General features: G+C 36.5%; 1 protein-coding gene across 11 annotated transcripts in view; it reads right to left on the reverse strand.

Annotated features, from left to right (window-relative positions):
• Positions 1-27,476, reverse strand: part of FRY (FRY microtubule binding protein) — a 540,321-nt gene that overhangs the window by 148,528 nt on the left and 364,317 nt on the right. For all 11 annotated transcript variants that reach the window (XR_008392915.1, XM_053672872.1, XM_053672873.1 and 8 more), the window contains 10 exons: positions 26,738-26,920; positions 24,544-24,630; positions 22,550-22,809; positions 22,050-22,239; positions 21,324-21,448; positions 19,155-19,212; positions 18,173-18,264; positions 17,720-17,892; positions 8,311-8,471; positions 6,301-6,411 (listed from right to left, as the gene is read on the reverse strand). Coding sequence is in view for 10 of the 11 variants with exons in the window: in XM_053672872.1 (XP_053528847.1) it covers positions 6,301-6,411; positions 8,311-8,471; positions 17,720-17,892; positions 18,173-18,264; positions 19,155-19,212; positions 21,324-21,448; positions 22,050-22,239; positions 22,550-22,809; positions 24,544-24,630; positions 26,738-26,920 (1,440 nt within the window). In the remaining variant the exon portion in view is untranslated. The remainder of the gene's footprint in view (positions 1-6,300; positions 6,412-8,310; positions 8,472-17,719; positions 17,893-18,172; positions 18,265-19,154; positions 19,213-21,323; positions 21,449-22,049; positions 22,240-22,549; positions 22,810-24,543; positions 24,631-26,737; positions 26,921-27,476) is intronic.

Consider the following 27,476-nt stretch of genomic DNA (forward strand, 5'->3'; position numbering starts at 1 on the left):
TGCTGAAGCTACTTTCATATTCATCGAAGACTGATACCTGGAGGCTACATTCCCCTCAGAAAACTTTTCCTTGCCTGCGTCCAAAGTTGTCCAGTGCCTTGCCAGTTACAACCACGTGGAGGAGGGAAGTTTCTGGCTTTTTCCCTACAGGATGTGGGCCCAGTTGGGAGTGAATTCTAATTGAATGGTCAACTATCATCAACCTAGTGCCTTAAGGTGTTAAGGTAAAAACTGGTAATACTGCTGCAAAAAAACTTAAAAAAATAATTTATTAAAAAGTTAGACTAGATTGTTTTTATGTTTTCGGGTCTAACATTTAAGTTATGGACCCATTTTGAATTTATTTCTGTGTGTGGCATAAGAAGGTGGTCTAGTTTCACTTTTCTGCATGTATCTCTCCAATTTTCCCATCATTTACTGAACAAACTATCTTTAGTCCACTGCATGTGCTTGCTTCTTCTGTCAAATATTAATTGACTATTAAGGTGTGGGTTGATTTTGGGTTCTCTATTCTTTTCCATTAATCTATGTTTCTGTTTTTATGCCAGTACCATTCTGTTTTGATTACTGTGGCCTTATCGTACAGTTTGATATTAGGTAGTGTGATTCCTTCAACTTTGTTCTTCTTTCTCAGGACTGCTGTTGCTATGCAGGGCCTTTTGTGGTCCCATACAAATTTTTGAAATATTTGTTCTAGTTCTGTGAAATACATTATTGGAATCTTGATAGGAATTACATTAAATCTATAGATTGCTTTGTGTAGTATGAACATTTTAATGATGTTAATTCTTCCTGTCCATGAACATGTTATGTGCTTCCACTTATTTGTGTCTTTTTCAATTTCTTTCTTCAGTGTCTTAAAATTTTTCAAGGTCTTTTACATCCTTGGTTAGATTTATTCCTAGGTGTTTTATTGTTTTTGAAGCAATCGTGAATGAAATTGTTTTCTTAATTTCCCCTTCTGTTAGTTTGTTATTGGCATATAAAAATGCAACTGATTTCTGGATATTAATTTTGTATCCTTCTACTTTGCTGAATACATTTATCAGTTTTAGTAGTTTCTTGGTGGAACCTTTGGGGTTCTCTATGTATAGTATCATGTCATCTGCAAGTAAAGACAGTTTTATTTCTTTCTTTCCAATTTGGATGCTTTTTATTTCTTTTCCTTGTCTTATTGTATTGGCTAGGACTTCCAGTACTATGTTGAATAAGACAGGTGAAAGCAGACATCCTTGTTTTGTTTCTGATTTTAAGGGGAACGCATGTAGTTTTTGCCTGTTGAGTATGATGCTGGCAGTGGGTTTGTCATATATGACCTTTATTATGTTTAGGTGTGTTCCTTCTATTCCCAATTTGTTGAAAGTCTTTATCATAAATGGGTACTAGATTTTATCAAATGCTTTTTCTGCATCTATTGATATAATCATGTGGTTTTTATTGTCCATTTTGCTTATGTGGTGAATCATATTTATTGATTTGTGAATGTTGTACCAACCTTGCATTTGTGGAAACATAGGCAGCAAAATCTCAGACATTGCTTATAGCAATATTTCCTCCCCAAGGAAAGGGAAACAGAAGAAAAAATAAACAAACGGGACTACATCAAACTATAAAGTTTTTGCACAGTAAAGGAAATCATCAACAAAATAAAAAGACAACCCCCAGAATGGGAGAACATATTCACTGATATATATGAAAATGGGCTAATACCCCAAATTTATAAAGAACTTACAAAACTCACCCCCTCCTCAAAAAAAACCCAACCAAACAAATAAGTGGCTGTTTGGAGAACATACAGGTGGTCAATAGACACACACAAAAAAATGCTCAAGGTCACTAATCATCAGAGAGATGCAAATTAAAACCACAATAAGATATCACCTCACACCTGTTAGAATGGCTATCATCAATAAATGAATAAACAGCAAGTGCTGGAGAGGATGTGGAGAATGGGGAGCCCTTTTGCACTGTTGGTGGGGAATGCAGACTGGTGCAATCATTGTGAAAAGCAGTGTGGGGATACCTCAAAAAATTAAAAATGGATCTGCCTTTTGACCTAGCAATCCCATTTCTAGGAATATATCTGAAGGAACCCAGATCACTAGTCCAAAAGAACATAAGTACCCCTATATTCACTGTAATGTAATTTACAATCACCAAGATATGGAAGCAACCCAAGTGTCCATCAGTACAGGAGTATATAAAACAACAATGGGACATTTATACAATGGAATACTACTTGGCCATAAATAAGGATATTTTACTGTCTGTGACAGTATGGATGGACCTGGAGAACATTATGTTAAGTGAAATAAGCCAGTCAGAGAAAGACAAATACCATACGATTTCACTCATATGTGGAATCTAATGAACAAACAGAATGAACAAGGAAAACAGGGACAGATGCAGAGATGGAAAGCAGGATGACAGCTAAGGGGGTGGGGATTTTAGAGTGTGGAGGGAATGAGCAAAAAGGAAAAAGGACTCATGGACAATAGTGTGATGGCTGGGGGTAGAGGAATATAAGGAGACTAAATGGTAATGGGAAAAATACAATAAAGATTAAGTTAAAAAGTTAGACTTGAAAGAAAATCATTATTTTGTTTGTGCCTTGGAAGCTTGATACTGACATAAAATACATAGATAATATATGATTCACAAGTATATGATGAGGTACCTTAACTGAACATGATAATTTGAACACCATTAAGTAAAAACTATGGATTACTCGCACGAGTAAATCCTGCCTGTGTATTTTCTTACTCACTGGCTCTTTCCGCTCCACAAAAGCAACCACATCCTAACTTCCACCACCACAGTTAGTTTCGGCTATTTTTGAAATCTATATATAAGTGGAATTATGTAGAATACAACTTTGTGCACTGCTTTTTTTTCACTCAACCTCTGTTTGACCTACATTCATTTATTCCCATTGACACATAGTATCCTAATTTATAGTTACTCCCTAATTTGGAGACTGCTGGGTTGTGGGTACACTGTGTTGTTCACCTTTAGGAGATAATACCAACCACTTTTCCAAAATGGTTATTCCAGTTTGCACTCTCTGTACAGCATTGTATGAGAGTTACCAATTGTCACTTTTCCCCATTGACATTTCGTTACTGTGAATGTTTTTTGTTGTTGTTGTTCTGATTGGTGAATTTTAACCATTACATAATTTACAAAGTAATCCCCCAATATTTCAAGTACCCACCTGACACCATAGTTATTGTAGTATTATTATTTTTCCTATGCTATACTTTATATTCTGTAATTATTTCATAACTACCCATTTGTACTTCTTAATACTTTCACCTTTTTTTACTCAGCCCCCCAAACCCCCTCATTTGTCTATTTTCTGCATCTATAAGTTTGTTTGTATTTTGTTTACTTTGTTCTTTAGGTTCCATATGTAAGTAAAATCAAATGGTATTTGCCTTTTTCTGCTTGATATTTCGCTTAGCACAATGATCTCTGGGTCCATCAGTGTTGTCACAAATTGTGAGTCCATTTTTTATGGCTGAGTAATATTCCATTGTATGTATGACCACAGTTATTTTTTATGCTCATGTCTACTGATGGATACTTGGATTGCTTCCAAATCTTGGCTATTGCAAATAATGCTGCAAAGAACATAGAGATGCATATATACTTTTTTTGTTGTTATTTTTAGACTGAAAAGGAGGGGGGAGAGAGAGAAATTGATTTGTTGTTGCACTTATTTGTAAATTCATTGGTTGATTCCTGTATATGCCTTGACTGTGGGCTGAACCCACACCTTGGCATATTGGGATGAATCTCTAACCAATGGAGCTACCCAGCCAGGGCAAGTACTGCCAATCTCTTAAATTTTAGCCATTCTGCTAGGTAGCATCTTCTGTGGCTTTAGTTTGCATCTCTGTGATTAATGATGAGCTGAAGAATCTTTTCTTATGTTTATTGGCCTCTTATATAACCTCTTCTGTACATAGCTTGTTTTAGTCTTTTGCTCATTTTTCTAGGTTCCTTTGTCTTATTTATTTGTAGGGGTCCTTTATATATATTTAGATAAAAATTCTGATTTTTATGTGAAAACATCTTTCATGCTATGCCAGTCTGTTCACACTCTTTAATGGTGCCTTTTGCTGAGTGGAATTTATTAAATAGTCTTTCTTAATGATTAGTATTTTTTTGCATCTTGTTTTTAAAATCTTACCTTAAAACCAGGGATTAAGATATTTTCCTGTCTTACTTTCTAAAAGCTTTAGTTTTTTACATTTAACATTTAGATCTGCATTCTTCTTTTTTATTCCTGATATCTTATTTCTTCTTTCCTAATGCATAGGCAAGAATCTATATTATGATGTTGACAGAAGTGTTGACAGGAGATTTCCTTGGTCATTTTAATCTCAGGGAACACTTTCTTTTTTTAAAAAATACTTTTATTTAGTTACTTTTCAAGTACAGTTTTTTTTGTCTATTTCTCCCATCCCAGCCCCCCCCGCCCCGTGCTCCCCACCTCCCTCCCATTTCCACCCCCCTTAGTTCTCGTCCCTGTGTCCTTCCTATTTGTTCCTCAAATCCCTCCCCTTGTTCCCCCTTAAATTCCCTTCCCTCTCCCCTCTGGTCACTGTCCCCTTGTTCTCTATTTCAGTGTCTTTAACACTTTCAATATTCATTATTAAGTATGATGTTTGCTACAGGTTCTTTTAAAAGATACCTTATATCAAACTATAAAGTTAACTTTTATTCTTGGTTTTGTTAAGTTTCTCTCATGAATGAATGCAGAATATTAATAAATGCTGTTTCTGCTATAATTAACATATTATAAATTGATGGACATTAAACCAAACTTGTAGGTCTTGAATAATTCCAATTGGACATGATGCATCAACTTTTTAATATATCACTGAATTCAGTTTTTTAATATTTTGTTTAAAGTTTTTCTCCAGGCTCATGAATAAAATTGCCTTTTAATTTCAGTTCTAGTTAAGTCCTTTTCAGGTTTTAGTATCAAGGTTATACTGGTCTAAAAAATGTTGAGATATATTGCTTCTTGAGCTGTTTTCTCTTTAAGGATTTATATTAAGTCAATGCAATTAGTTCCTTAAATGTTGACTTCATCAATAAAGCCACCTGGTCCTAAAGAATTGCTTGTGGGAAAACTTTCAATTACAGTTTAAATTTCTTTATTACTTATCTGGCTATTCAGAGTTTCTTTTCTTCTGGTGCTGTGTTTTTCCAGGAATTTGTCTTATTTATTAATTTTTAAAGATTTTATTTATTATTTTTAAAGAGGGGGGAAAAAGAGGGAGACAGAGAAGGAGAAAAACGTCAACGTGAGGAAGACACATCAATCAGTTACCTCCCATATATGCCCTGACTGGGGACTGAACCTGCAACACAGACATGTGCCCTGACTTGGAAATCAAACCTTTCACTTTGTGGGACAACACCCATCCAACTAAGTCTCACTGGTCAGGGCAGAATTGGTCCATTTTATATAATTTTTCAAGTTCACTGGAACAGAGATATTCATATGTTTTCTGTTATTTTAAATATTTGTAGCATCTGTAGTGATGCCCCATTTCCTTTATGATGTTGGTGACATGTGCCTTCTCTCTTTCTTTCTTGATCAGACTTGTCAGGGACTTATCAATTTTATTAGCCCTTTCACAAATTCAACTTTTGGTTTAAATATTCATTTTAATTATTTTTTTTCATTAATTTCTGCTTTTATCTCTTTACTTCCTTCATTGTACTTTTTGGCATTTGATGTTATTGCTTTTCTAACTCCTTGAAATGGATGCTTAGGTAACTGGTTATCAGCCTTTTTTCATTCTAATATTTGCACTTAAGACTATATGTTTCAGTCTAAGCAAGACTTTATTTCCAATCCACAAGTTTAGCATGTAGTGCTTTCATTATTCTTCAGTTAAAAATATTTTTTCAGTCTCTCTTCTTTATTCTTTGACTCACTGGTTATCCAGAACAGCGTGTCTTAATCGTCTTTTTTATTGTTGATTACTAGCTTAATTCCACCGTGATTAGAGAACAGTTTGTGTTACTTCAATCATTTTAACTTTTTTGGAGACTTGCTTTATAGCCCAATTTATTGTCCACCTTGGTAAATGTTACTGTAATTTTTATCCTGATGCATCACAGTGAATTGTGAACAACACTTAAACCAACAGCATTCTGTGGCTGGTGTGGGAAGAGACTGTGCTGTAAACAATGCTTAGACACCTAAGTAACCTAACTGAGGTAGAACACCCTAGACATTAAACAACAACTGTATCTGTAGATAGAAGTTTTACTTACTCGTAAATCTTGACAAGCCAGGATGTTGTCAAGCCACTTATACAGGTAGCCATCTGGGGAAAGGCCCACGTTGTCGAACACAGGGCCACAGCACAATACTGCTGACATTGCCTGATAACAAAACACGAAACACTTGGTTATGGACCTGGAATGGTCTCAGGGCATGCAGCAACTGACTCTATGAAACATAACGACCAGACTTATAAATGGTAAGGGTCTTTTAAAGCAGTTATTACCACAAGATTTTTAAGAGTTCCTTAGTAGATTCAATAAAAAATACCAGATTCTAAATTTGGGCTCTTTTTAGAAGAGCTAACCCCATAAACTTAACTTCATAAACATGTAATTTTATGATTATAACAAATCTTTATGACTGTGTCATGGTATTTAAAATGAACTTATCATCAGTGATGTCAAGTGAAATTAATTCTGCTTAGAAAATAGAGCTTTTAAAATTTTGCTTTCATGACCAATATTTGATTATGTACTGAACTGAAAAATCTGACAAATGTTTGACTAGTGTACTAAATTGACAGACTATGAAAAACATGAAAATAATTTTAAATCTTAGTCCAAGATAAAGAAAATGAAAAATATAAACTTTAGTTCCTACAAAGGGGGAGGAAGCAATGGAAGGTGAGAAGGTGAGATCTTGATTAATTCTGCAATTAGCACTCCCAGATGACTATCAGGGCCATAGTGTGAATTAGCTCCACTGAGTCAACCTGAAAGTCAGCAAGTTCTAGTGTATGTGACCGAGCTGATATACAGTTAATTTTCTAAAGAAAATTAGACTGTAAGGAATCATCCTTCTGAAATTTTTGAACAATCCTAGTAGTGTGGAAATTTGTTTCTGAGAGTATTTTAAGATAAGAGACTAAAAAGGGAAATAGCAAAATTCGAACTTGAGAATATACGATGAGGTCAGTCTGGAAAAAATCTAGCCATTGTTAGTATAGTGACAATGGTTTGTGCGACATCTATGTAACCTGGCAGCCAAGGAGAGCAGACTGGAATGTGCATGTGTGAACAGCGATGACTTCATTGTACTAATCAGTGGGAGTGGTAGATGCCATTGAGTGAGCATGAGGACTGTGTGGTCCTTGCATTTAAAATGACTGAGCAAGTAGAGTAATGAGTCTGCATCAAATTTTGCATTAAGCTTTAACATTCTTCTGCAGAAGCTATCTCAGTGATTCAGAAGGCTGCAGCTATGGGCAACTGCTGATTGGCAGCTTCATCATAACAACGTACTCACTCATGTACCGCATCTTGTGCAGAGTGTTTTTGTGAAACAACAAAGCACCCAGGTGACTCAGCCCCCCTACAAGCCAGATTTGGCATCCTGGGACTTCTGGTTTTCCCCAAACTAAAATCACCTTTGAAAGCAAGAGATTTGAGACCATTGATGAGATTCAGGAAAATACGATGGGGTGGCTGATGGTGATTGGCAGGACTGTGTGAGGTCCCAAGGTGCCTACTTTGAAGGGGACTGAGGTGTCATTGTCCTGTGTATAATGTTTCTTGTATCTTCTTCAATAAACGTCTCTATTTTTCATATTACATAGCTGGATTGTTTCTGGACAGACCTCATATATATAAAACATTATAACCTATGTTGTTTTGTTTTTTAGATTGGAAGTTTATTGGCAAGGCGGCTACTTCAAGGGTTTATCCCTTAAGGAAAAACATATGGTTCTCATATAGAAGAAACACTGATAACAGTGGAAGCTTGGATAAATTCTGCATGTAGAAATTATAAGGCCAATTGGAATATTTGCACATTTATACACAACGATCAATCTAAACTTATGTGTGTACCTTTCAGAATTTTTAAGTTTAGCTTGTGTATTTATGTGTGTGTTTACTTAATTTTTTGCATGTGTGCTTAGATGATCTTATCACATGATATCATATTCTTTATTTTAACATAATTTGAGGCATGGTTATTAATTTAAGAAAAGAGATCATGGATCAGACAAAAATCATCATGAGGCAAAAGTGACCTACCTTTAGGGCACAATACTGGTATCTTGTGATCTGATGGTTCCTGTCACTGTACCTATCCAGAGGTGTGAACATAATGCTGAACGGCCCTGCCCACTGGCTGAACAAGATGAAAAGATGGTGCCTCAGGCTTTGCTGGGGGAAAAGAAACCTCCGGTGGTGAACTAGAGAGAAAAACACAGAGTTGAGTCTATGAAACTAAAAAATATAGTGAATACAATTTATGTCACTATTATACATGAGTTTTAAGTTTTGGGAAAAGGATTAATTTCATTTCCTAACTTAAGTTCCCTTTAGGTAGTAACGTATGTTTAAAAGTCAATCAGAATTTTCTTCCTAAGTGTGCACTCTTCCTTTCATGCTGCTGTAACTAGCACCTTCTCTCAGAGCTGGAAGCAGAGGCAGAAGATAAATCGCACTGTTTTCTCATCAAAGTCTAGAGAAACATCCCCTTCCAATCAGGTGCTTACATAGACAATGTTCTTATGACTGTTGCCAGTCATTAGGAAAAACTGTGAAGTATAATGTATAGACCACTTGAAACAAACATGCTTTAACGGAAGAGGTCAACTGACATCTTACTTTTAGGTCATTGAATGAGGAATACTTGTCATACAACATCAAAGTTATGAAAAATTAGAAATAGTTCACTTGTAGTTTTTTATAAATATGTCAAAAGCTTTTAATGACAATCATTAATTTTTACACCAACTGAACAGATATTTTAATTTTCTGTGCTACTATTAGGTTCAATTATATCTTTTATAAAAATTATTTATTAATGAATTTATTAGGATGGCATTCGTTAATAGAATTTTATAGGTGTCAGGGGTACAATTCAATAATACAACATCTAGTTTTTGTATTGTGTATTCACCACCGCAAGTCAGGTCTCCTTCCATCCCCATTTATGTCCCCTTTGTCCTCTCCTACCTCCCCACACTCACCTTTCCCTATGGTAATGTTGTCTGTGTCTATGAGTTTTGTTTTTTGTTTTGTTTTTTTTTGCTTAATCTCTTCACCCAGCTCCAGTACCCCATCCCTCAAACAGATGTCAGTTTGTTCCCTAAATCTGTGAGTCTGTTTCTATTTTGTTAGTTGGTTTATTTTGGTCATTAGATTCCACACATAAGTGAAATTATATGGTATTTGTATTTTCTGACTGGCTTATTCCACTAACCATAATCCCCTCCATGTCCATCCATGCTGTCCCAAAAGTTCAGATTCTTTATTTTTAATGGCCAAGTAGTATTCCATTGAGTAAATGTATCACAGTTTTCTTACCCACACATCTATTGATAGGCATTTGGGCTGTTTCCAAATCCTGGCTATTATAAACGATGCTTCATGAACACAGGGGTGCATATATTCTTTCCAATTGGTGTTTCAGGTTTCTTCAAATATATTGCCAGAAGTAGAATTGCTGGGTAATAAGGCAGTTCCATTTTTCATTTTTTGAGGTAACTCCGTACTGTTTTCCATGGTGGCTATACTAATCTGTATCCCCAGCAACAGTGCACAAGGGTACCCTTTTCTCCATATTCTTGCCAACACTTGTTTGTTAATTTATTGATGTCATTCTGACAGGTGTGAGGTGATAATCTCATTGGTGGTTTTAATTTGCATTTCTCTGCTGATTAGTTATGTTGATTTTAAGTATCTTTTCATATGTCTATTGGCCATCTGTATGTCTCTTTATAGAAATGTCTATTGAGGTCCTTTGCCCATTTTTAATTGCATTGTTTGTTTTTTTGGTGTTGAGTTTTACAAGTTCTTTATAAATTTTGGATATTAACTCCTAACAGTTGTAACATTGGTGAATATGTTCTCCCATTTGATAGGTTGTCTTTTCATTTTGTTGATCATTTCCTTTGATTTGCAAAAATTTTTAGTTTGATATAGTCCTATTTGTTTATTTTTTTCTTTATTCCCTTGCCCAAAGAGACATATCAGGAAAAATATTGCTACGAGAAATATCCAAGACTTTACTGCCTATGTTTTCTTCCAGGATTTTTATGATTTTGAGTCTAACATTTAACACTTTAATTCATTTTGAGTTCGTTCCCGTGTGTCGTATAAGATGGTGTCTAGTTTCATCTTTTGTAAATATCTGTCCAATTTTCCCAACACAATTTATTCAATGATTATCTTTACCCTATTGTATGTTCTTACCTACTTTGTCAAATAGTAATCGACCATAACAGTGTAGGTCTATTTCTGGGTTCTCTCTTCTGTTCCACTGATCTATATCTCTGTTTTTAGGTCATCACCTTGCTGCTTTAATTATTATGGGCTTTTAGTATAGTTTGATACCAGTTAGTGTGATTGTTCCAACTTTGCTCTTCTTCTTCAAGACTGGTGTGGCTGATGGGGGCACTTTTGCAGTTCCATATAAATTTTTGGTACATTTGTCTTCATTCTGTAAAATACACCTTTGGTATCTTGATAGGAATTGCATTGACTCTATAGATTATTTTAGGTACTATGGACATTTTAATGGCATTAATTCCTCTTATACATGAACATGGTATATGCTTACACTTATTTGTATCTTCAATTTTTTCTTCTGCGTCTTATAATTTTCTGAGTACAGGTCTATTATATCCTTGCTTAAATTTACTCTTAGGTATTTTTTGATGCAATTGTAAATGGGATTTTTTTTTTAGTTTCTCTTTCAGATTGTTAATTATTGATGTATGGAAATGCAACTCATATCTGAGTATTTTATTTTGTATCCTGCTACTCTACTGAATTTATTTATTTATTTATCAGCTCTAGTAGTTTTTTTGGTGGAATTTCTATATACAGTATCTGCATATACAGTATCTCTATATACAGGGATCTCTATGTACAGTATGATGTCATCTGCAAATAATGACAGTTTTACTTCTTCTTTTCCTATTTGGATGGCTTTTATTTCTATTTCTTGTCCAATTGCTGTGGTTAGGACTTTCAGTACTATGTTGAATAAGAATGGTGAAAGTGGACATCGCTGTCTTGTTCCTGATATGAGAAATGCTTTTAGTTTTTGCTTTTTGAGTATGATGTTGGTGGTGGGTTTGTCAAATATGACTTTTATTATGTTGAGCTATGTTTCCCCTATGCATTTTACTAATAGTTTTTTTTTTATCATACATGGGTGCTATATTTTATCAAATGCTTTTTCTGCATCTATTGATCTGATCAAGTGATTTTTATTCTCTATTTTATTTTTGTGGTGTATCAGATGAATGATTTGCAAATATTGTACCAACCTTGCATTCCAGGAATAAATTCTACTTAATCATGGTGTATGATCTTTTTAATGTATTGCTGGACCTGATTTGCTATTTTGCTGAGGATTTATTATCTATGTTTATCAGGGCTATTGGCATAAAATTTTATTTCTTTGTACTGTCTTTATCTAGTTTTTGAATTAGAATAATGCTGGTCTTATAAAATGAGCCTGGGAGTTGTCTCTCCTCTTGAGTTTTTGGGAATAATTTTGGAAAAGATAGGTGTTAATTTTTCTTTGAATATTTATTAAAATTCTCCCATGAAGCCATCTCATCTAAGACTTCTGTTTGATGGAAGTTTTTAAAAAAATCACTACTCCAATTGTACTACTCGTAATCTGTCTATTCACATTGTCTGGTTCTTCTTGATTCACTTTCAGAAAATTGTATGTTTTTAGGAATTTACCTATTTCTTTCAGATTGTCCAATTTGTTGACATATAGTTGTAATATTTTTTTTGTTTTTAACAATCCCTTTTATTTCTGTGGAGTCATTGTGATGTTATTTATTTGGGTCCTCTCTCTTTTATTCTTGATGAGTCTGGTTAAAAGTTTGCCAATCTTGTTTACGTTTTCAAAAAACAAACTCTTGGTTTCACTGATCTTTTGTATATTTTTTTAGTCTTTGTGTAATTTATTTCCACTCTAATTTTCACTAGTTCTTTTCTTGCACTCACTTTGGGCTTTACCAGCTGTTCTTTTTCTAGTTGCTTTAAGTATAAAGTTAAATTGTTTAATTGAAATTTTCTTGTTTATTGAGATAGGCTGCAATGCTATGAATTTCTCTCTTAAGACTGCTTTTGTTGTGTCCCATAGATTTTGAATTGTTGTGTTCTCATTTTCTCTTGTTTCAAGGTATCTTCTGAGCTCTTCCTTGGTCTCACTAACCATTTAGTTACATGTTATTTAGCCTTCATGTCTTTGTGTGTTTTTCCTTCTTTTTTTTTTTGTGACATATTTCTATTTTCATACTTTTATCACCAGAAAAAGTGTTTGGTATAATTTCAGCCTTATTAAGTTTATTGACATTTGTTTAGTGTCCTAACATGTAGTCTATCTTAGAAAATGTTCCAGGTGCATTTGAAAAGAATGCACATTCTGTTGCTTTGGGGTAAAATGCTCTGAAGATATGAATTAAATCTGCCCGTTTTTTGTGTGTAATTTAAGGCTGCTGTTTCCTTGATGACTTTCTGTCTGGAAAAATCTATTCATTAATGTCGATGGGGTATTAAAGTCCCCTACTATGACTGTTTTACTGTTAATTTCTCCATTTACATCCATCAAAATTAGCTTGATATATTTAGATGTGCCTATGTTGGGTACATAAATGTTTACAAGGGTTATATCCTCTTGTTGGATTGCTTCTTTCATCATTATGTAGCATCCTTCTTTTTCTCTTACGATAGCCTTGGTTTTACAGTCTCTTTTGTCAGGTATGAGTATTGCTACTACATCTTCTTCATTTCAGTTTGTATCAATGATCTTTTCCCATCTCTTTAGTTTTAGTCTGTGCATACCTTTCATTCTGAGCTGGGTATCTTGTAGAGAATGTATACATAGGTCTTGTTTTCTTATTCATTAAGCTGCTTTATGTCTTTGGATGGGATTATTTAAGCCATTTACATTTAAAGTGACTGTTTGCCCTGTCCATATAGCTCAGTTGATTAGAGCATTGTCCCAATATACCAAAGTTGAAGTTTTGTGCAGTGGGAGTATCCTAGCCAATTAGGTTTGTTTGAGGCATGACTATTGTCAGTATACCAAGGTTGAGGGTTCAATCTCAGGTCAGGACACATATAATCAACCAATGAATGAACAAATAAGTGAAACAACAAATCAGTGTTTCTCTCTCTCTCTTTCACCCTCTCCCTTCCTTCCTTTCTCTCTAAAATCGATCAATTAAAAATAAATAAAGTGATTATTGATAGGTACATATTTATTGTCATTTTATCCTTTTAACTATGTTCCTCTGCATTTTCCCTTCTTTTTCTTCAAGAAGACCCTTTAACATTTCTTGTAATAGTGGTTTCTGTGGTAACAAAATCCTTTAGCTTTTTTTTTTTGGTCTGGGGAACTATTTCTCCTTCAATTTTAAATGATAGCCTTGCTGGGTAAAGTAGTCTTGTTTGTAGGTCCTTGCTTTTCATCACTTTGACTATTTCATGCCAATCCCTTCTAGTCTGAAATGTTTCTGTTGAGAAATCAGATAACAGTCTTATGGGAGTTCCTTTATAGGTAACTATCTCTTGCTGCTTAAGATTTGTTCTTTGTCTTTTACCTTTGCCATTTTAATTATGATGTGTCTTTTCTTTTAAAAAAGATTTTGTGTATTTATTTTTAGAGAGAGGGAAAGGCAGGGAGAAAGACAGGGAAAGAAACATTGTTGGGTTGTGTCTTTCATGAGCCTCAACTGAAGACCAGGCCTACAACCTAGGTATGTTCTCTAATCAGGAACCAAACCAGCAAACTTTCACTTTGTAGGATGGCATTTGACCAACTGAACTATGCCAGTCAGGGCTATTTATGATGTGTCTTGGTGTGGGCCTCTTTGCTTTTGTCTTGTTTGGTACTCTCTGAACCTCCTGGACTTTTGGATCATTTTTCCTTCACCAGGATAGGGAAGTGTTCAGTCATTATTTCTTTAAATGGGTTCCTGATGCCTTGCTCACTCCCTTCTTTTGGTACATCTCAATGTGGATACTGGTATGCTTAAAGCTTTCCAAGAGGACCCTTAAATTATCCTCATTTAAAATGTTTTTTTCTTTTTGCTGCTCTGATTGGGTGTGTTCTGCTACCTTGTCTTACAAATCACTGATTTGATCCTCTGCTTTATCCAGCCTGCTGTGTATTTCTTCTAGTATATTTTTCATTTCAGTCATTGTATTCTTCATTTCTGACTGGTTATTTTTTATTGCTTGTATGACTTTTTTATGTTGTTGTAATTCTAAGTTCCTTGTAGTTCTTGCTAAATTCCTTCAGCATCCTTACAAACACTGTTTTGAACTCTATATCTGGTAAATTGCTTGCCTCCATTTCATTTAGCTCATTTTTGGACATTTCTCCTGTTCTTTCATTTGGGGCATGTTTCTCTGTTTTCCCATTTGGCTGCCTCTTTGTGTTTGTTTCTATGTATTAGATAGAGCTGCTTTGATTCCCAGTCTTGGTGGGATGGCCTGATGTAGAAGGTGTCCTGTGGGACCCTGGGCACAGTCTCCTCAATCACCTGTGCTGAGTGCTCCAGGAATGGACCTTATGTGGGTTATGTGGTTCTTCTTGTTGTAATTAAGGCCTGGTTGCTATGGGCTCATTCATGTGTGGTTTGACCCTCAGGCTGGCTAACTGTGAGGATCAACCCTGACCACAGTGTATAAACTGCCATGCAGGTGCTGCCCACAAGAAGCAGAGTTTGCCTCAGCGGGGTCTGGCTCCTGCTGAGGTCTCCCTTTGGGCATGTTACTTGTGAAGCTAATTGGATCCTGCTCTGATGATATCTGAAGCTGGCCACTGGATGAGTTGGTTCTGGGGCCTGTTGGGAGGGACTGTGGTACAGGCCAATATTAGACATTGCCTGTGACAACCTGCTTGTAGCTACAAAGCAATCCACAGTTTGTGGCTGCTTCTGCTGGGCTTGGCTGCACATGGCAAGGATCAAGCTCTGCACCAAGGCTGGCTTTTGCCAGCTTTTGATCCTGGGGGCAGGTCAGCAAAAGAACAAGGAACCCTGAGGTTTGCATCCACCTGCCTCTGCTGGCTGCCGGCTGCCTGCTCAGTCACCGAAAAGTCTCTGGTGGTACTTAAGTTGCATGAGATAGATTCTTAGTGAGTCACCAGGTACAGGTGAGAAGTGTTCACCAGATCTATACAGATTCAAACTTGGTACCAGTCTGAAGTCACTTGGCAAATGTCCTAAGGTATAAAAGTCTAGCTGTCACCTGCTGGGTGCTTGCACACATTTGTGGTGGGGTGGTATCACAGGGAATTGTCAAGGTGAGGCCAGCAGAGTTTACAAGGACAAAACAGACCAAGATTTGGCTCTGTGAAGGAAGGGCTCTATACTGGTCTGGTGTTTAAGAAAAAAATTTCCTCCATCTTTCAGACACACAACTCAGCCTACGCCAGATTCTGCCAGGAGCCCAATCTCAGCAGGGCAAAGCTGCTGGGAGTCAGGAGAGTGGTGGGTGCTGGCCAGTCTTTGGGGAAGGTGGAGGGTGTGGCTACCTTCCCAGAGCCACACAAGTCAGTCTGTTCTAGATTCTTCCCACACCTTGGCAGCACTGGACCACCAACAGTAGAGAGAATGGGCTATAGGGAGCCTAGAAATGGGGCTAGTGGATTTTTGGTGAGGGGGACACAGCAGTCAGCTTGACAAGAAATTCAGGGGACTAGTGGCCTGCCCTGAAGCCACACAATCCAGTTACTGACACCACCTGAGTTGGCCCACACCTCTATACCCAAGCCTAGGTAGCTGACTTTTCAGGAGGGTGTGAGCTCTACAGGGTGGGTTGACAGAGAGTCCAGAGGCTGTGGCTATTGCTTTCCCCCAAGATGCATATGGAGGGGAGTGCTCCACCCAATAAAGATGGCATGTGCAGCGAGTAAAGTAACTCTGCTCAGGAAGTACCAGTGGCTGTCCCCTCAGCTCTGTTCCAGAGCCACAAACCCCAGTGTCTCCTCACACAACTCTAGTTTCTCTGTCCTTCCTTTACCAGTGACCAGGGTGAGTGGCTGTGAATGAGATTTTGTGTGTTGGCCCTTTAAGAGGATGCCTGTGTCCAGCAGACTCTGTCTCTCCCTTGTGGACAGAATCCTCACTGATTTTCATAGCCAGATGTTATGTGGGCACCTCTTCCCAGCTTTGGGGAGCCTGGCTTGGGGTCAAGACCCTAAGTTTTTCAAGGGGAACCTTCACAAGTGAGATATCTCTCCAGATTCTCAGCTGCTGCCCATGGGAGCAGGGGCAGCCCTTCTCGCATGTCCATACTTCCTACCAGTCTTGAAGTGGCTTCTTCTGTAAGCACTTGGTTATAAGACATAATCTTCATTTGGTTATTCAGGTTGATTGCTCTATATTTTAGTTGTAATTCCAGTTTGGTCCTGGGAGGAGGTGAATATGGCTTCCACCTATACCACAGCCATCTTGGATCTCTGAAAATGTTTCATACCCATTTGCATTGCATAAAAAAATTCTCTGTGAATAATATAATCTACTAAGCTATCCAGAATTCTATATGATGTGTTGATTAGATAGTCGAGAGAAATAATACTGAGATTGCAAGTTCACAGATTTCACAAAAGAGGTAAAAAAATGACAAAAACAAATGTGGGTAGGGGTAAAAATAGTAGAGATTTTAAAATGTGTTTGAAGTTAAATGACCATCAACTTAAAATAGGCTGCTATAAAAAGAGCTAGGTATATATGAAGCACATGGTAATTGCAGACCAAAAATCTATGAGAGATGTACAAGAAATAAAGAGAAAGGAATCCAAACAACACTACAGAAAGTCATCAGAATATAAAAGAAGAGAGCAAGAAAGGGACAGAGAACTTTAAAAACAATCAGAAGACAATAAAATGGCAATAACTACATACTTATGAATAGTTACTTTAAATGTAAAAGGACTAAACATTCCAATCAAAAGACACAGGGTGGCTGAATGGATAAGGAAACAAGATCCTGACATATGCCATCTACAGGAAAACCATTTGAGGTCAGAAGACACACACAGATCAAAAGTAAAGGGATAGAAAAAGATATTTCATGCCAAGGGAAATGACAAAACAGATTTTAAAACATGGTCACAGATTAGCAGAAGAGTGAAAAAAAATGAAGCTTGTGAATGTTCCCTTTGAATTCCTTCCTTTCTGTGGAAATCTAGTAAGTTCGTTTTCACATGGGAACCAAAATGAAGAATGGAAATAATCACAAACACAAGGTCAAATTTAACTCCTACTGTTCCATCTCCAACTTTGTGCTGAGTTACTACAATTTGTCCTTCTGCACATTTCCAAATATTTCAAGACAAACTGACAACCCCACCCCACACCTGCACATAGGCCAGGAGAGCCACTAGAAAGCATAGCCCTGAGGAATAAATAGTTTTTCAAGTGTAATAACCTGCAGTGATGCATCACTATACCTGGAACACACTGAATCAAGTTGGCGACCATAGCACTAAAATGTGCCCGGATATCTTTAAGAATTTCAACTTCTTTATCATTTTCAGCTTCTAGCAGCATACGGGTCAGGTCCACATATTCTAAGAACAAAGCTCCGAGGGCTAATGTATCCCGTTCTAAGGCTCCATTTGTACTGGAATAAAGGACAATAAAATTTTAGATGGTTAGTCTTCATGTCAAAGTGTCACATGCTTCATGGAAAATAAGATTCACTGCCAGAACTGACACACTACACTTGTTTTTGACCTATAAGCAGTATAAATAGAGTAAGAAAAAGAAACTCCAATTTTTTTTAACTTTTTCTGAGTAAAAGTTAAAGGTAATACATTTTTTAAAGAAGACAGAAAATTAAAAGAGACAAAAGTAGACCAGTGTGGCGAGCAGAGATCAACTCGGGGGAATTTTCGCACTACCTGTCACTTATTACACCAGCGTCAGCCAGAAGTTCAAAAATTCGAAGTAACTGTAGTCTTAACAAGTCCCGGCGTTCTCGGCGTTTCTTGTTCTGTGTAGAAAAAAGTTACATCACTCACATATATGGGAAAGACAATAGGATCTTTGTTTTAGGAAACTTTTTTGAAGAAAAGCATAACCTAGTCCTTTTCAATATTCTAAAGATAAAAGACAAAATATATTTTTCTTCCTTCCTAACACTTAGAGACAATGCTTCCTATTACAGGAGTAAGAGAAAGATCACGGGAGGACATTGGCTTCAAGAAATATTTACAAGGTGTAAGTGTTCAGAATAAGCCTCAGTTCCTAGGTGCTCCAATGTCTGTGGAAAGACGGGAGCGTGTGAGTCAAGTGGAAAGAAAGAGTGACCACAGATGTGCCCACCAATTCTGATCATGTAGCTCACGTGTCCTCCCTCAAACTGCTCAGTTTTTGTTATTGCTCATATCTTATCTACTCTATGGGAGCATCTTTTTGTCTTTGTTTGCATTTTATTTCTTTTATCTTGCTACATTAAAAGTTTATCCTTTTCAGAGTTCATTTCGGGGAAGATAATGGTGAGGAAAATCTTTCATATGCCAGACAAAACAAATAGTATTCTTGACCATCACCAACTCCTTGTAAAAAAACAAGCAAACAGACTAAAAACCAAAATTCAATCAACACAAACATCTTGCAAAATAATGCAATATATTAATATATAGACAACTATTTAGGTTGTTTAGCTTTAATAAATTTAGTACATAAAATTTTTTAAAGTAGCAATCATATTAGATAGATATTGAAATATAATGAAAATTTAAAAAATTAAAATATTAAGATTCCATGTTAAAAGCATGCTGGGGTGTTTGTATTCTTTAGGGGAAACCATGTATATGATTAAATTTTACACCAATGTCCAAATAAACTAAGTATCTTAATGACTTAAATTCAAAATCTTACCTCTGGTCTTCGTTCCAGAGCTTCTTTCATTAATGGATGAAGTTCTTCTACCAATTCTCTACAGAAGAAAAAGGTCAGCATTTAAAATTCACTATCATTGACACCAAACTTGTCACCAAACATATCCATTTAATTCTAAATCATTTTGCTTTTTCCACTTTGCTTCTGACATCAAAATCTCCCCTGGCCTTTCACTTCCTGATCACGTGGTAAACTAAGAGTAGGTACCGGCTTATACTTTGTATTATTGGTATTGATTCTAGTGCTATGTATTTATCATTTTGGCTCAACGCATTTGTTGATTTCATTTTGATTTAATGTTTTAGAGACCACTATAGCAAAAACCCTGTCTGAACAATTAACAATATTTTGCAGAAATTTTCTAAATTCAAAGCATTTTACTACAGACTGTGGACCTGAAGATATAGGAAGCTGAGTTTGTGCACGGAAATGTCCAGTCTAAATAGAATACAAGAGATAGGTGCAATTACCACAGCACTGCCTTTGGAATCTGTGCTCAGGGGAATGACTGATAGTTGATTCTAAAATGAAGGCTTTTTGAAACTGCAGAGAGAAATTCCTTTATTTGTATTATACAACAAATGCAAATATGGCAAGTACTATAGTAGTGAGATTGTTATCAAAACCTTTCTTTCTCTTGTGTAGTTAAAAATAAAAGTTTGATCATGTTAATATAGGTTTAATATTACATGTACATACTTTACCAGTCCCCATTATGTCCATAACAAAATGATCAGATCTAGCTGGTTGGTAGGTATTTTGTCCATAGCCTGCTCCATGTCCAAAAACCTTGTATTTTCTGGTAGAATATTTTGTGCTATTAGAAATCACTATCCAGGGAAATCCAAGGATATGAAGGTAAACTCTATTGGATTCTGCACTGAGATATAGGAAGCCTGTGCTCAATTCCAGATTTTTCCAATATACAGATGTTGGAATTTTTTCGTCAAAGATATAAAAAATAATATTAATGGATTCCTATCTAAAAGCAAAAATTTATCAAATATTTACTATGTGCATTTTTATATTTAATCCTCTTAATAAGTCTATGAGATAGATTCTATAATTATACTAATTTTTCTTAATTTTATTAGAGAGATACGCTACATCTTTATTGATTGTAACAATTTTACAGGGGAGGGCACTGAGGCCCAGATCTATGTAGCTAGTAAGATGCATAAGTTACTTCCCTTAAGGAAAATGAAGAGGAAGAAATAGAGGAAGAATATGCAAAAAAGCCTCGGGTTCTTTGGGAAAGAATGTTTGGAAATTCCAGGAATTGTTTTTGTCATCTTGTAGTATTTCCATGTGATGCTTTGTCTTAACTAATAAATAAGTAGTAAAACTATAGTTAACTGGCACTCAAGTAATCAGAACTTAAAACTTTTTTCTAAGGATAAAATCTGACTCTCTGAATAAATAATATAACTGATTTTTTTCAGTTGCCTCTAAAATGTCTCATTAATCTTTATTTTTCAAATAAGGTTTCTCACTGATACTTGGAGCTCTTTCAGCTATATTTGCATGAAAACTGTAAGTTCTTATTTGTCCTTGTAGGCTTTCCTGATTAGCTAAAGTCATCAGAGGCAGCCCAACTAACATTTTATGATGGCTCTTTCAAAAGGCCTTGACAATTCCTCAGGTGGCATGGTTGTTTCATTAAAGGTGTGACGTGAGTAAGGAATCCAGAAAGTGAGATATGACTGTTCTACTAAGGCAGGTAAAGCATTTTCTAGGAAGATCCACTGGTGTAACAGGTCACCCCTAAGTCCGTTCTGCCAGTGCTTAACCTTTGAGAGCCAGTTGCAAAAATGGCTGATAAGCAGACACTCCTTATTGTGACCTTAAAGGCTCTGGACAGTCTGGGTAACTGGGCGTTGACACTGAATTTTTCTACAGTTACTGAAAACAAAGCTTGCAAGTGAGATAAAATCTGAGGGGTAAAGTCAAAGTTGCAATGACAAAAAGTGAAATGTGAGGCAGCTGCAAGCAGTGCTTATTTCTCAGAACATCAGCCAGCGGACACAGGAAACGGTACCAAGTTGGAGACTGCAGGCACTCGTTACCACCAGCGCAGACTGGTGCTACAAACAGGAACCACGACAGTAGCAGCACACATAAATTTACAACTTATTAAAACTACTGTACCTGAAAACCAGGGAATTTGTTCTTCCAAATCCTAAAACTAAGGACTCTGTGATCTCAATGCCCTCCAGTCTCATCAAAGGCACCAACTGCTTTAACAGCACTCCCACTGATGGGGTGCCTGTGGCCTGCAACAAATAGATTAAAGTGAAAAAGAGGTCACATGATAGTGGATGCTTCCTTTGATCAAATGGTGATTCCACTATAACAGCTTCAAAGTGCTGAACCACTTCCTAAGGCCTGGCCATCATTTCAGGAAAAATTACACAATCTATACATTCTAACACAGCACAGTGAATGCATTTGCCATCTGGGACACAAATTCTAAAGAACTTTTTTACTATAATAGTTTCTTATAAACAAGCAAATTAAGTCTACAAAACTTATCTTTAACACAGTAAGTTAACAAGACATGGTTTAAAGGTGAGGAGTGACAGACATGTGGTCTGCAGGACATGAACAAGACCTCAGGGCACTAATAAACACAAGTCACTATGGTCTTAAGAGAAGTTTGCTCACTTCTCTTTATCTTCTGCTGCCCACTTGTCATAGAGGAACAATAAACTGCGCACATAAACACTCAATGGAATTTAGAAACGTGTAGAGTGAAAATCTGATCCCATATACTCCAGATGGCAGGTATTATAGTGCAATGGTGCACTGTGAACTCTAGACACACAAGCTAAGAAAAACCTTACAGAATAATTCTTCTGAAGCATATCACATCACCTTGTTATCGTAGCTCACTGTACCATCAGGTGTGGTCGCCATTATTTCTGGAGTTGAAGCTCTTAAGTGTCCCGGGCTCATGATACTGGGCTTTGCAACTCCAAAGCAAAGAATGAGGTAATTTCTCCACAAGGTAATACAGTTGTCTCCACTGCCGGCAGTGCTGGTTTTCTTGGCATTGATTGGACTACTAGAAATGCGGAGTTAAAAACAAGTTCTGGATTTTAAATATCATTTACTGAGTAAAGATTCCACAAAGTACTCAAATAGAGATGAGGAGCTAACTGTCAAGGATAAGGATCAGATAAGGAAGGTCACTACTGGGTGGGAAGCTGAATAGAACTTCCAGAACATTTTCACCAGTAAGGTCCAAGATTCTATACTCAATCACACTGGTTATTATAGAAGAAAAACAATTATCCTAATCTCTTGTATAAAATAAAAATGTTAGAGGGCAAATGATGAGAAGCAAAACAGAGAGAAGCATGAAGATCCCTTACTTGGGGTCCACCAGAGGCATGACTGACTGGAGCCGGGTGAAGGCGTAGGGCCAGGCGTAGCTGAGGGCCGTGGGGCAGTGCTTGGGCAAGTTCTCCTGCCGCAGGAAACTGAACAGGCAGAGGACCCAGGGGTCTTTGACAGACTGAGCAAATATCCAGACATGGGACGGGCTCTTCACATCGTAATGGCTGTTGACCAGGACTGCATTCCACTCCACCAACCACTGAAGATCTACGCTGTGGGTCAGTGGTAAGGTGGCCTGCAGGTGCAAGCAGGTAATAAGTCAACACCACACTGTAAACTCCAGGTCTTCATTATGGCTTTTCCTGACCGCCTCTGCAATGGGCCATGCTGTGACTAATAACTCCTCTCACCTCTACCACACAGGACCTTGGTTTGAAGCCATAACTGCTTCCCAAGATAATGACAAGCAGCCCAAGTGCAGAGGTTAAGGATAAGGGCTGTACTTTGTGTAACTCTAATGTCACACGACACTGTGCATTGGTGCACAGATGCCACTCACTAAATAGTTGTTCAACAAATACATGACACTAGTTAATTCAAACTTGACCATAGATTTGTCATTTTAAAATTTTGAAGTTATTAATCTCTGAGATTCATGAATGTGCTTTTAATTCCCTATAATTAGATTATATATTTATATTTTAAGCTATGATGTTGACTTAGGGAGGTGGATGAATGAAGTCCCTTTTATGAAGGACATTTTATTGCTGATTTTTAAGGTAAGATACCTATTTATTCTTGTTCTATGACATCAAGCCAAAATAACACTTTCTAAATGTTTTGAGAGATATAACAAATAAGTTCTCATATTTCATTTTCTTTTAAGCTCAGAATATCAAAGTTTGAAATGATGTGGTTGTTATGCCAGGAAAGAAAATTGCCCTCATGTTTGCTAGACATTTAAAGTGATCCATTTTCTCTGCTGGAACTCTCTAGGAGTTCCCATGGGTCAGAGTGTTCCACCAGTGTCCTCAATGGCTAATAGGCCAGAGGAGATTCCAGTCCAGGCTCTATACAAAACCTGGGAAAGCCACCAGACACCCCTGAGTGCTTCATTTATGACTTAGGGATTACGATGCTGCTCTCACTGAACCTTTTACGTGAATTACACAAGGTAAGAGATGTAAGAACACCTGGCACAGAGCAGCCACTGCTTCTTCCCCCAGCACCCCCTCCCATGCATCTTTCGAAGTGCAGGGTTGCTGACCTAGTTAACCTGGCTCAAGGTTTTGACTCTGATAAACACAGAACAAAATCACACAAGTAAAATATAACCTGTAGGGAAATAAGATATGTGTACAAAACAATTACACTTGACTCTTCCATTCCATGTTTAAGCAATTTGAATTTCTAAAAGCATCAGTTAGTCTGTGCTGCATGGATAACAATTTTAGTCATTATCATTATCACTATCATAGCAAGAATAAGGCTACTAAAAATAGGGATCTGTGTTCAATTTTAGTTAGAAAAGACCACAAAAAACTCACAAGGGTCTTTAGGTTTTGTAATCACTCATAGCTATTTAACACTTCCTTCTGCGTGACTATGGTCCTGTGCTCCTTAATGTTTTTGAGTTTTGATAATTACGAGGGTCAAAAGATAATAAATGTGAAAGCAACTTATAAACTGTAAAAGCACCCTGTAAATGTAAGCTCCATATCATGTTAAGTACAATAAGTAATGTGAATTAATTTTCTTAAAGAAGCATGAGCAATTCTTCTTGAAATTGTAGTTTTCAAAATATTATTTATATACCTAAGGCTCAAATTTTGTTTGAAATTTATCTGAATGTCTCCTAAGCCAGTATTTGAAAATCAACTTGTTTTCCTAAGTACTTTTGTATCAATTTATTAATCTGACATAAACTTCTGAATTCTTTCACATCATTTTTCTTTGTCCCTCTTTTTCCAGTAGGTCCAGAGCTTATACTAAAAAAATGACTAGCAATCAGAATCAAGTGTGAACTTACCGATTCTGAAACTGCCACATGAACGAAACTTTCGAGAATGGAAGGACTTAGCTGATCCATGACATCGATCATAGGCCTGTCATCGTCCTGTACAAAGGGGAGGCAGTTACTCTTCATGGTAAAGTGAATCCTTCCCTCCAGCCCACTCCCTTTCTAGTACATGAAGCAGAACAGCCTGCAAAATAGTGATAAGGGTTTTCCCACAGAAAACTGAGTGCCACGATGGTGAAAGGCAGCGGATAAAACTTTCCATGCTTCTTAATTGAGTCTCTCAAGTTTCAGTGGAAGATAATTAGAGCTCCCATTTCACGTGGTAGTGAAAAGACATGTACCTAAATTTCAAAAACTCATTCATGTGCACAAGAGTCTAAGCACCAGTACCAGACAATATTCACTACAGCACTGGTGTTGTCATTATTTCAACGGCCAGAGATCCCATGAGAATATGCTTTGCCAGACCTCTAAAATGCTACTTAATTAAGTCATTTATTTGCTAAAAGAACTGATAAATTGTTGACTGTGATTGATTCAATCCCCTCAGAAACTGCATCGGAAACAGATCACATACTCTCTGTGGTACCTATGTGGTATACAGCTATTTGGTAAAAGAAGCAAATTGGGACAGGCATGAGAGAAAGTATCACAATCATATACTTTACAATGTGGTCCTCCTGATATCCCAAGTACCCACGTGGCACCATACATAGCTGTTACAATATTACTGTCTTTCCTGTGCTGTACTTTATATCCCCATGACTCTTTTATAACTGCCAATTTATACTTCTTAATCCCTTCTACGTGATTAGTGTACATATATACACATCACACACACGTGCATACATATGTAAATATATGTAAACACACAGGTAACATATTTACATATATGTAAATATATACATTTACGTGTATATATATGTATAATATATAAATACATGGATGTTTGCCATCCTTTATTATAGAGAAACTCAAATATATAAAATTGTTTACTTAGAAGCCTTATAGAAAAGCCCTGGGATGTCTTATTCATGTATGAGAATGATTTCAGAATGAGAACGGTGCCCAAAGAGGCATGACTGGTTAAAGAAAGCAGCGTATGAAAAACATCCCTACCAATCTGATGAAATAACAGTTACAAACGTGGTGCTTTCGAAGTGTCTGTATCTTGCTTTGAATTCTGACTCTGTCATGTCCTAGCCATTGATTTTGAGTAAGGCTTTTAACCTCCCAAACCTCAGTTGCAGTGTCTACACCTTGGGGTAATAACAATACTTATCCTTAGGTTATTTGTGAGGGCTAAACAAGATAATGTCTTTAGAACACTTAGACCACAATGTACATGGTAATTATTATTATCACTATAATCATAATTGGAGACTTAATAAGGGCTTACCAAAATATAGTATGTCTCAGAGATCCAATTTACTAGATAGAGGCATGGTTCTAAAATACATCAGATAGCTATCTGAAGAAATGTAGATAAGGAATGTGATGGATTTAAAAATATTTTATAAAGACAATGACCATTTTGAGGATCATAAACCCAGACCAGTGTTTTAAAGAAAATGAAAAGTACCATTTTTCTAAAGAAGTAGTGGCATAAAAAGCTGGCCTTTCTTTTGCTGCTTCATGCCTGGGGTGTGGCCACCTGTGCCATGAGGCCATGGACACTTGAACAAGGGTGTACTTGACTGAGGGTGGGAGGTCAGCTGGAGTCTAGGGCACTTGGCCATGGGCTTAAGTCTCCCATCTCAAAGGGATACATTTTTCTTGGGATGCCATTTTTCTGCAGTTATAAAAATTAAATGACTTTCTGTTAGCTAGACTGTTTACATCCTAATCATTTTAAATGGTATGCATTATTTTCTTGATAGTATTTTCTTTGTTCTCTAATATAAATGTAATAGAGTGCTTAATTTGATACACAATGAACATTAATGAAGGCAAATGGCCTATAACCTAATCTTAAAACTCTTTACTTTTTTACAAGCAACATCTCTTAGATGTTTTTCTACTGCTCACAGAATAGAAATTAAAAGTCCTATTTCATAATTAAAAACACACCACAAAAATGACTGTTGACATCACGTGTGACATGACAGAATATAAAATAGCAGTGCATCATTTACAACTTTTAATCTAAACCTCAAAGCTGTTGAAAGAAATGAATTGGAAAATTCGGAAGACTAATCCATACCTCAGGCTGACCCAGGGCAAGAAATAAGGTGCGGATCTCCTTGAGTATTAAAACGGACAGTTTGCGTGTGGCCACCTGGAAACTGCAGAGCAAAACCAGAGCAAAGCCTTCCACAGCATGAAGGACACTGCAATGGGGACCTCGTTCCAACTGCATGCGGTGGCTGGAGCCATTTGCAATTAACTGTCATACAATAAGAACAACATTCTCCATTCAGAAAAACAACAGTAGAAGAAGAAACTACTTTATACGTATGTCGTGGGGCACATTTAACCTTGTGATAATTAAAATAAATTACAACAACTTAGGTCCAGACATGTCTATAAATTCATCATTATTCATAAAATGTCATAGATCCCTATTTGTTTTTAGGTCCATTGTTACTTTGGGATACTATCAATCACCTGCTGTTTGTGATAAGAAATAACTTTTCAAATGCTATTAACACATTAATAAGAACAAAATTGCTTCCATCCATAACCATTCGAAATTACTCTATGTATTTAATCAAAGTGGCCTAATTTGTTTTTACTTAAGTTCTCTATAAACTTTGAGATTCTATTAAATTGAATTTTCAAATGCTTACTTTCTAATTAGACTTGCTTACGTTTTTTGTGTGTTAGATTCTAATCTAGGTTTTGAATATTTATGAGATGGGTTCTGAATATTACCAAACCACAACCAAGTAGTCTAAACAAATTGAGCCAGACAACAGGACAGATTCCACCTTCATTTCAGT

This window comes from Artibeus jamaicensis, unplaced genomic scaffold (genome assembly GCF_021234435.1).
Source record: "Artibeus jamaicensis isolate MK-2021 breed Jamaican fruit bat unplaced genomic scaffold, CSHL_Jam_final contig_793, whole genome shotgun sequence".
NCBI lineage: Eukaryota > Metazoa > Chordata > Mammalia > Chiroptera > Phyllostomidae > Artibeus > Artibeus jamaicensis.